The 11,852-nt window shown below is 29.0% G+C and overlaps 1 protein-coding gene and 1 pseudogene across 1 annotated transcript; both read left to right on the forward strand.

The window, feature by feature from the left end:
- Positions 1-614: 614 nt before the first annotated feature.
- On the forward strand, positions 615-1,856 carry LOC132936020 (uncharacterized). The gene is made up of 4 exons (XM_061002684.1): positions 615-927; positions 1,166-1,288; positions 1,348-1,544; positions 1,650-1,856. Exons 1-4 carry the CDS (start codon positions 892-894, stop codon positions 1,804-1,806), a joined length of 513 nt encoding a protein of 170 aa, XP_060858667.1. The 5' UTR covers positions 615-891; the 3' UTR covers positions 1,807-1,856.
- A 4,702-nt stretch (positions 1,857-6,558) lies between these two features.
- Positions 6,559-8,041, forward strand: LOC132933381 (putative nuclease HARBI1; annotated as a pseudogene).
- The last annotated feature ends 3,811 nt before the right edge of the window (positions 8,042-11,852 follow it).

Genomic DNA, 11,852 nt, shown 5'->3' on the forward strand with positions numbered 1-11,852 from the left:
TTTTATTTTTTTAAAAAAAAGAAGTATGATGTTAAATTAAATAATAACAATAAAAAAAAAAAAATAGTACTTACATAGCTTGTAGAAATTAAGGTACTTTTTCTAAGTATGATGGCTGGTCTATTTGTTAGAGTTGTTTTGACAATCTTTTGACTGGCCGTTGAAGATGTTTGGTAAACTGCTGGCTGGCTGTTGTTTTGGCGAAGAAGACTGTTCTGCTGCTGGCTGCTCTTGGAACTGCTGTTGCTTGAACTGATGACGATAAGCTAAGAAATTCTGGGTTTTATACCCAAAAATAACCCTCTCTTCTCTCATTAGAATTTTTTTGTGATGGATTTAAACATTTCAACTTATTTTACATTCTGTTTTAATATTATAATGGCATTGACATTAAGTAAATGTGAAAACATTTGACTGAGCAGGTTATGTTAGCAACAATTATAATTCATATAATGTAATTGGTTTTTGAGAATGAATGTATACATTCTAATTTATTTTAAATCCTGTTTGTAATAATTTAAATTCATGTAATGTAATTTGCTGTTGTATATGAACATGTTTCAGCACCCATCTAAGGTAAGGTTATTGTAGAAATTTATTCAAGGCCGGTATTGACCATGGTAAAAGGTGAATGTCATAAACATTTGGCTGGGATAGGTTATGTTAGCGTCAATTTAAAGTCATGTAATGTGATTTTGCTGTTGTACCTGTATGTTCATGTTTTAGCAGGTTTCTATAATGTAAGGCTATGACCATTTGTATACTTAATTATTGAAGTAGTGGTAAAAATCTGTGTATAAAAGACAGAGGGAATTCTCTAATATTCACCAGTCTTCAAGATTTCATCCCAGGACAAGAAGCTCAGTTCAACAGAAATACTACCAAAATAAAATGTCGTACCGTACAATTGCTTCAACTGATTCAGAGGTTAGTAACTACTTAGTAAATATCTTATAACCATAGAAAATTGGAGGCCGGTCGTAACACCACTCAACGCTATGGTTACAATTCTTAAAATAATATTAAATGACTGATTATAACATAGTATATTGGAAGTGCGTCGTAACATTACTCAACGCTTTGGGTATAATTCTTGGGACATAGAAAAAATATATAATGGAAAAAAAACAGTAAAAAATAATATACTATGTTTTATGTTTCACAGAATGAACATTTTAGCGAATCAATTGATATAAGACCGTCTTTTTCAAAAACAAAACCTGGATCAAAACGTTCTGCAGAAAAAACAAGTGTTAAAAAACCTATGAAAAAGAAGCAGAATAAAATGGTAATAAAAATAATATTTTTTCCTAATGATAGCATAAATAATTTATTTTTTTTTTATAGAATGCATCATACAGAGATAATATCAGCGAACGCTTGAGATCAGAAGATTTTGATGTTGAAGTATTTAATTCGCTAACATTCAGACAAGGAGATGGCGTTGTGACAATAAAGACGCCTTTTGAAGAAAAAGGAAAGGATCTTTGGGTGCTAAGTCATTATAAGGTTACTAACATCGAGAATGTACCAGTAAAGGACAGGTAAATACATTGGTTTAAATTTAAAAACTATTGCTGAATCTGTTTTTTTTTTTACTGATTTTATTTACTTCTTTTGTTTTTAAATAAAATAATTTGTTGTAATAGATGGAAGTTCAGTGAAGCTACTGTTAGATTGTACACGACCGACGAATCAAAAGATCAAACACTTCATACTGGTCTTAATGAGACAATGCAAATTATATTTGATAAATTACTAACCGATCCAAAGCGTCAAACTATTAAAAGCAAGACGGTTGTTTGATTATTATACGGAAAAATGAGTTTCATTTAATAAAACAAAATATTATTATACATGTATGTTTTTATTTGTTCAATACTCAAAGGTCTTGGAAAACATAAACCTATAAACTATATAGTATGTCTGAAATTTCTAATTGAAACATTGCTATCAATTCTGTACTATCAAAATTCAATCTACTTATTTACTGAAAACATAAAATTTGAAACTAAAACGCATTAAAACTATTCTTTATGATTAAAGGTGACATGTAATTTAAGAAAAAAAAGCAAGTTTATTATTGAATAAAAAAGTTTTTATTTTTTAAATGAATAATTATTAAACATATTTATATATTTTATATTATTAGATCTAGTAAAATCATATCGGACAATGTGTTAAAATGAAATTGTAATATTTCATATAAAAATGATGTGTCATCGTTCTGTAAATGATTATAATAATTAAAATCATAGTTTTGAATATATTGGTTGGTAAATTCGTTCCTTTGGCAAGTGGATGGCAGACCACGGACATCATTTTTAATTAGGTCATATGCAGTGTTGAAAGTAATTTGATAATTTGCTAAACGTTTTTGCTTGTCTACCACATACAAATCAATCAAATTCTGTAATTGACGAAGCCGGTACAAATCTACGTGTGTCAAGGTAATATATTCCTCGTTTAGATGTAGGGTAATTGAACTCTGTTTAACATTAATTGAATATGAAAAGGAATCGGTAATCTTTACACGCCTCACCCTGGTATTTAGGTTATTAATAATTGAATTGTAATTAGATTCAGACATCAGTGTGAACTATTCTTCTAAACTTAATGTAATAATTTTCTTTGAAAGTTTACATTCTAATAATAAAATAATTGAAATCTGCTTATTAATTAGTAATCCAACTGTAATACTTTTCTTGTTAAAAGCTCGGATGTCGAATGTAGACTTACAGACAATTATTGGTGGACTCATAATGAAGTTTTTTTTTGCTAAAAAAGTACACAATAAAAAGTAGGATATAACTGTTAGGAGTTATACATTGGACTGTTAGTTTTTTCCTTTGCAGTCATATTATATACTAAAAACTCAGATAAAAAAAAAAAATGCAAAAAATGTGAACGTACAGTTAGCCAATTAGTGCATACTAGAGAGGGAATTTACATATTATACTTACTAACCTGATACCTGAAAAACATTTTAAATTATTATATACGCACTAACCCGCTAGGCTATACGTCCACGAGATATTAAATCGAATAATAAAACATTTAAGATAAAACATTCAATTTTTTTTTTATTTTTTTTTTTATTCAATACAGCAAATATTATAAACAGTATATTATATAAAAAAAACATGATTTAACAAATGGTGTCGTACGAACCGGTTTCACAATTACAAATAACTTCGGTTTTACAATATTTACTTAAGACTTTTTGAACAAACTGATTACCTTTCATTAATAATACATATAAACATTTTGGTGAGAATCGGGTATGTTCTATAAAACAATTATCATCGATTTCAAAACTATGTAGAATTACTCCACACCAATGACATTGAACTGCGTCATCGAGATTGATATAGTAAAATCCACATTCTGAGAGCTTGTACTTATTCTGGCCGGTATTTGAAAGAAAACTTTTAAAAGATCGTAACCTAGATACAAATGCAGAGAATTCTGGATACGCTGGCGTTGAATTGAATCGTATTTGATCGACCAATGACTGGACATCGTTTGCGCATTTTTGAAAATTCATTTTTGAAGAAATTAAATAACTTATACAATTTAATAAAACTTTGAGAAAATAAAGAAAAATGAGACACGACTTGAGTGAACGATGGATCATTAGTAACTGAATATGAAAAAAATAATCAGCAATCAGCTTATAACTTAAAATTATTGTAAATAATAAATAATGTTTTTATCATTATTAAAAAAATCAGTGTAACCAACATGAGTAAAAATGAAATACAGTACATTTTTTCGAGGTAAAATTTATTAACAATCAGTGTGAAATGTGTTACACGGTAAATCTGAGTGCTCCAAGGGGGACATTCCCCCTTGAAAAAAATTGGCTGTGAACATACAAATATATACTACTAAGCTCCTTAGAAGCAGTTATTAGCAAATAGCAATAGCGCATACAAGATTTTTTTTCTAATAATATTAGAAATTAAAGCATTTAGCATAGTATATTAAAATTAAATTCCCAAGAATTCATTATAATATGAAAGATACTTGGAAATGTGCATTATACTATTATTTACTAAACAAATCATTGTATTTTTAATATTCAATATAGTAAAAAAAGTGATAATAATGAAAGTGAAGCCACAATGTCATAAATAACTAAACAAGCATAATATACTCAAATACATTATATAAACATACAAATAAATAATACTTTAAAATTAATAGTGTTCAGCGGCTTAACTCATAAGCATTCAAATTAATAATTAATGTAAAAAAAAAGTACCTACTTATCCACTATATTTATTTTTAATTTGGACCTGTAATCTAACCTTTAAAATATATTAATTATTTCATAATCATAAATAATTTATTGTTGTATGATTCAAAAGTTTAACTAATCAATGAAATTCAATTGTCTCTATTTTTAAAAATTATGATAGACTAAGTAATAAATTTCTTAACATATCATTATTTTTTGTAATTGTGTATTTTTTAGAATTTAAATTAATCTTAATATTATAAAATTTAATTATTTTAAATAATTAAGTCATTGGCTAGTTTTATCAAATTTAAATATGGAAATACATTAAATACAGAATTCAAATGTACCTTTTAATGTTAACTGTATCTAATGGTTCTTATATTATTTAACATAGTCCAATAATATTTACATAATTACATTGATATTGATTACCTGATCGGGCGTATCCTAACTATCATCAGATAGTTTTACCTCAACCTCTTGAGTGTCCTGACTAACTTGCAATAGTTGCAATGAGTGATCATCATTTAGCTCCTATAAAATGCCATTTAATTTATAATAAAATAAGTACCACCATTCACCAATACTAATTTAAAACATTTTTAGAAAACTTTTGAAGTTAGTACTTAAATAATTAAATAAATGAAATAAAAAATGTATTTCTAAATTCTTACTGTTATTAGATTTGAAGTTGAGGGTTGTTCATAATTTTTTTTACACTTTTTGTGAAAAAATGACGTAATATTACCATGGGCAATCCTTTTTTTTTTCACTCATAATGTGAAAAACTTAAAAATGAAATAAATTTAATACTTATTGACTGAGTTATTGTCTAATAAATTTCCATTGACTAACCAAAACCAATAACAATTAACAATAATTTAAAAACACGTTATCACAGATTGCTTATCCTTATCAGTTATCACACTTTAATTGAGATCGCGGTTGTAGTGATTGTAGGTGCGCGTACCCGGTAACAAAAAACGAGCGTCTAGCAAGACGTAGCAATGCAATTCCAATTTTAAGGGGAAATAGTCACCGATTACAAGTAACGAATTTCTGGTTATAATATATTTGATAAGAAATAAAGACATGATGAGAAATTTGTTCGTGGGTTGTTTCTAGACGCTCGTAATGAAGGAAGACATTTCGGGGGGGAGGGGGGGGGGTTACGACCTCCTAACCCCCCCCCCCCCTGCGTGCGCCACTGAGTTCAGTATCTGAAGGTACATTCAGTTGTTTACTATCTAAGCTTTTTCCTAGTTTCGAATTCATTAGAATACCTTCATCACTATTCCTACCATACGTGCCTACATCTACCACAATAAAATTATAATGAGCATCGACGAGAGCCATAAGTACCACTGAAAACGTCTTTTTGTAGTTAAAATATAGTGACCCACTATTTGGTGGTGCTTGGATTACTACATGCTTGCCGTCCAATGATCCAATACAGTTTGGAAAGTTCCAACATTTCCAAAACTCATCTGCGATTTCTCTCCATTTTTGGCTAGTGGGTATTGGCATTACTTCAGACATTAAAGTTTTGACCAAGGCTTCGCAAGTATTTGTCACTATTTGCATATACTGTCGAATGCCCCAAACGATAACTATATGAGATCATTTTAAACGAATCACCCGTAAAAAAAAATTTTTACCGTTGAAAAGCTGGCTGTGAACATACAAATATATACTACTCACAACAATTTTTTTTTTAATAATAATATACTATCGTCATACGCTATACCATAGGAGACGAACAATGACGGAACTTAACTAGATACTTACAACAACGCAGCTGGTATGATTGTTGATTGTCTCGCTGGCAATTCCATTGCTTCGACGTATTGACTAGTAATTGTTACTTTGATCAGGGTCCTTTCTCGGAGTAATTGGTAGGTGTACAGTCTCCCAACGGTGATTCAATGAAGAATTTGCCTCCTTGAATGGACTTAGATTGCAGAAAAAATTTCAAAATTTTTCGAAAATTCGAAAAAAATTTTTAATTATTTTTCCTGTTCTCTAAGGGCTGGTTTCACCATCTAGAGTTAAAGTGCGAGTAACCATTAACTCGAAGTTAACGAAAAAAATGGATTTCACGACTAGGAGTTAGGTGGTAACTCCTGGTTAGTAGAAATGTTGACTACCGGATTTTAACTCCAGATATTACTAGGGAATAACGAGCTAACTCTAGGTTATCATTTATCAATTTTTTTTTTTTATCTTATCACCAATTGTCGTGAAATAATTGTGATTTCTTTTACACTTTACAATTTAATTTAAATAATAAAACTGTTGTGAAATACTGAAATATGGATCACCTAATATTATTTAATAATGATGAGGATAACGAGCTCGACGAAGTGGTTATTGCAATGCAACGACGACCTCGAATTTTTTACGAGCGAATCAACTACTTAGAATTCTACGACAACCATGATTTCATAAACAGATTTCACCTTTCGAAAGAAACGTTTCGCTCTGTCTTGAGAATGATAGAAGCAGATATTCATCCACCTTCTCAAAGGTGAGTAACTTTTAATAACAGTATGCAGTTGCTATAAAAAAGACAATTATCTTATTGCTACATTTTCTGATTTTTTTCAGGAACAGAGCAATATTAGCACCATGTAAGTTGTACATGATGCTTAGGTACCTTGCAACAGGCTCATTTTTGCGAACTGTCGCGGACTTTACTGGTGTCAGTGAATCCTCAGCTTGTCGATACATTCATAAAGTTTGTAGAGCCATAGCAAGGCATAGGTCAAAATTCATTTATTTTCCAAAAAATGCAGTTGACATGAGGAAAGTAGTCTGTGGATTTTACAGCCGTAGTAGATTTCCTAGAGTGGTGGGAGCTGTGGATTGTACTCACATAAAAATTCAATCGCCCGGTTAGCAAAAAAATTATAAATTAGGCTGTCATAAATAGGTTCTATTAACCTTTAACCTCAGATGAGGTTTTCTGTATGATTAAACTATTGTTTGTCATGAATGTTTCAGGTGGTGATAATGCGGAAACATTCCGAAACAGGAAAGGGTATTTTTTCATCAATACACAATGTATTTGTAATCCATGGCTTAAAATAATGGACATAGTGGCGCGATGGCCGGGGTCTTGTCATGATCAAATTATTTTTGATAACTTCAATCAAACATAAATTTGAAACAGGGGTCATTAAAGGATACCTACTAGGAGACGGTGGTTATGAAGTTAAGTCTTACCTTATGACACCTCTGCTGAGCCCTACTACACGAAGCCAGCAGTTATACAACGAAAGCCAAATCAGGACAAGAAATGCTATTGAAAGGTAAATATTTCTTTGTATAATATTCATTATAAATGTAAACAGATACACACATAGGCGTGCGCAGGATTTTGGTTCCAGGGGGGCACATTAAAAATTAGGGCCCATAAACATGGTTTTGCACTTAGTCACTTTTGACATGATGGCGATGAAATGAGAATAGGCATTGTCTCAATTACTTATATAATGTTATTTGTTTTAATTTTTCAGATGTTTTGGTGTTCTCAAACGTAGGTTTCCTGTGCTCAGCAAAGGCATAACAGCAAGTTTAGTTAATACACAAGCAATAATTGTGGCGTGTGCTGTTATACATAACATTTGTATTGATATGCACGATGACCTTCCAAATGACGCATTTCAGCACGAGGGCTATGATAATGTGGATATTGCAGAAGACGACCATCAAAATGAAAATGTTATAGGAGTTGTGAGAGGTAGACAAGAAAGAGATATTCTGATCAAGGATCACTTTGCCAATTTAAATTAGAGTGAAATATTACTATTATTTTAACACTAATTAACAGAAAATGTATATTAATATTTTTTAAAATTGAAACCAATCATAAATCAACAGATTCTAAAGAAATCTAAGGTTTTCTATTAAAAATGTAATTGAAGTACTTTGAATATATTTTTTTTAATATTTGTACAACATGTGTTGTTTTGTGAAGATAATACCAAAGATATCCTAAATACTACAAATTATATTAAATAAATATTTATTTTTATAACTTGGAAAACTATAGGAATAGAAATATTGTACCTATTAAAATATAATACTTTTTGTCTATTTCATTGATTAGTCGAATTTTCTTATAAAAGCTAACATATAACTGAACAAATAATAAAATAACGTTATAACTTATACAATGATTTTGTAATTAACAATTCATTATATAGCTGATAGCCATGTCACTATCATAATATTGCAGATTATGGACATTTATAACCATTGTCATCGCTCATTGAAACAATACAAAAATATATTGAGAAATAGAGTTTATCAATGATGTTTGTATTGATTCATCTTTTATGGTCAACCAATTAGTGCATATTGTTAAACTAAACAATAATATTATAACCTATAGATCATACATTGCATTTTTTAAACAATGAAAGTTAGATAAGTTTCTTTAGATTAATTTTTAATAAGTACTCTTAATATTTTGTTTTACATAATACCATTGTTTAAATAATAATTATAATACATATTTAATAATAATAATAACATTTAACAGGTATAATAGTATACTCTAATAATTAGATAAAAACATTTGGGTTAATTAAAAATAAACAATTATTATCATTATTAGTTATTAATTTTTTTTTTCAGTAGTTTAATTTCTAGCAACAATTTTTCTTCTTCTAAGGCAACATTCCTTTTTTTTACTTCGTTCATTTCATATTGTTGTTCTAGGCATTTAATTTGTAATTCTACAAGTCTATCCCTGTTCTGTAATAAGTTTGTTGCCTCTGAAGACCTGCTCTTGGATCGTTTGTCTGAAAATTTAAAATAGTGTTATACAGTATGATTTTAGAATCTAAACTTGCTAATGTAATTGTAACTCACTATTGCTTCTAAGTGGAGTGCTTATACGCTGTTTTAAATTTTGAGGTGTTACAACATTCCACTGCAGTTTTTTACTGGTACTTGCACCTTAGAGAAAAGAACATTTTAAGATTTATATTACTTTTATAATACTGTATTATTGTAAAAATATTTAAGTCAAAATCGCTAAAATACGGACGAGAAGTAGAAGACATCGCACGTAAAAAAGCGGAATTAATTTTTTTTTTTTTTTTTTTTTTTAAATTTGGCTTTTATTAGAAGAATTACAATCTATACAAGGTACAATAAGTAAAAGTAATAACAATTAACAGACAAATAACAAGAATAATTACATGAGGAGGGAGTCACACATTTGTAACACCTCAAATATATATAAGTTTTAAACTTAAGTAATCATGTCACGGCACCATTTCCTTTTCAGACGTCTATTAATTATAAAAAAAAAAATTGAAATTTGTGGTTTGATCATTGATCCTAATGATCCATATTTAGCAGCGAGTCCTGGTAAATCATTTTTTTTATTGCCATGCATTTTGATAAAAATAATAGGTATATCCTTTATTTTTTTTAATATTTTAACCAAAAATTTTTTTTTATAGATGGTTTAATTGAAAACGATGCTGTAGTTGAAATCAAATGCCCATATGTTGCTAAAGATACTACTAGTGCTATAGAAGCGGTCAACAATAATCTTGTAAGTTATTTGTACGTTCCAATGATGAATGAAATATTATTTAATAATAATTAGAAATATATATATAATATATAATATGTAATATGCATTTTTAGTTACAATACTGCAGTCTTGTGAATAATAAAATTAAATTAAAAACCGAACATGCATATTACTACCAAATTATGGGGCAGTTACATATCAGTCGTCGAAAATTGTGTTATTTTGTTGTGCACACGAATAATTGGACAAACATCGAAAAAATTCTTTATAATTCTACATTTTGGGAATCTAAAATGGTTCATAAACTTAAAGCGTAAGTAAAGTATAAATGTATAGTTAATAATTACAATTCAGACTTATACTATAACACTGTAACATAAAATATTTTTAATGTTATTTGTTTTAGATTTTATTTACAATGTTGACTATTGGAAATAGTACAACCACTTTACCCAACTAGAATGCTAAAAAGTGATATACGAGAACGAGAGAAAGCCAAGTAAAATAACTAGTAGTGTGGTACCTACATACAGTTTTATAAATAAAAATAAGAAATACCTATAACTTTATTAGTTATTACTGGCATTATAAACTGTATCTAATTATATTTCCATGACCAATTTATTTCCTTTCAAAAAAATTTTTTTTTATTGTATTGGTATCGGTATGCATATTAAAGTAAACAAGAGTTTTATTTATTAATTACAAACTAATAAATATATTATTGAATACATGCGTACCTAATTCATAATATCTTTGTCATTACTTATTAGTATTACTTATTACTTATTAGTACATATTAGTAAATCGTAGGTTTCAAATTATTGTAAGATAGGTAGAAAAGTAGGACATTATAAATAATAGATGACTGATGTGTGAAAAATGTTTAATGCTTAGAAATACACAAAAAATTTAATTTATAAAATATACCTATGTGGTAGTAGTATAACGTAAAATAATATATTCAATTAACTAACCTACTAAAAAATAATATTTAGATATTTCGGTAATATTCGTTTATGTTACAGTTATAAACTAGATATTATTTACTGTATTAAATATATTTTTTATGAAGTAAGTATTTAATAAAGCAATAAATACAAGCCGAATAGGTACGCGCGAATATCAAAAATATTACGGTAGCAATGTGGCATAATTGTACGACGTGTGTGCATTGTATTTACTCAATCCGTTATAGACGAAGGTTGAGAAAATAATAAACATCGCTCCCGAATGAGCACAATTGTCGGCCGGCAGCCGACAATGTGTAGTGGGCGCGGCTTAAACGTCGCGTGCTTGCGGATCACGAAAACACCTAACAGCACATTCTCTTGGTCATTGCTCGGTTTCGTTTGCCTGTGTAGCGTCCTCTTAACTGGATAGAGTTAGGTATAAATATCAACAGCCACTGGGTTTGACAGCCGAGGAGGTGTGTTGCAATACTGTATCGAAGAAAGCGTCGTAGACAAAAAGCACGAAAATATTGGGTTCATCCTATTTTACAAAATAGACTCACCTCAAGCTTGTACATTACGCTTTATCCAATTCTTCGGAATTATGAACCTAAATTTTTCAACTACTTCAGGATGTCAATTCAATCTTTTGATGACTTGTTGGAACTAATAAAGGGAGAACTTACTGCTGATGAAAGTGCAATTAGGTATTGCATTTCACCTGAAGAAAAACTTATAATAACTCTGAGGTATGTACTTTAATTTTTATTTTACAAACATTACAAATTACTTTAACTTGAAATATACTTTGAAACTAAAACATTTTTAAAAATTAAAACTTATTTACTAATGATTTTTACTTAATTAGTATTAAAAATTGTATTTAAAACTTTATACTAAAAACTTGTTAATAATTTTCTTCAAATAATTCCATAATTGATTCTTGAGAAACTTCACTGACATTTGATGGTGTTGGAGAAGGTGAAGATAATGAAGTCAATTGATGTTGATAGTTGTTTTTTTTCGATAGTAGTATAATCTTGATGATGTCTGCGTGCGGGTGTGTCATATGATGTAGTAGTATCATAGTTTGGGTATA

This window comes from Metopolophium dirhodum, chromosome 1 (genome assembly GCF_019925205.1).
Source record: "Metopolophium dirhodum isolate CAU chromosome 1, ASM1992520v1, whole genome shotgun sequence".
NCBI classification, from domain to species: Eukaryota; Metazoa; Arthropoda; class Insecta; order Hemiptera; family Aphididae; genus Metopolophium; species Metopolophium dirhodum.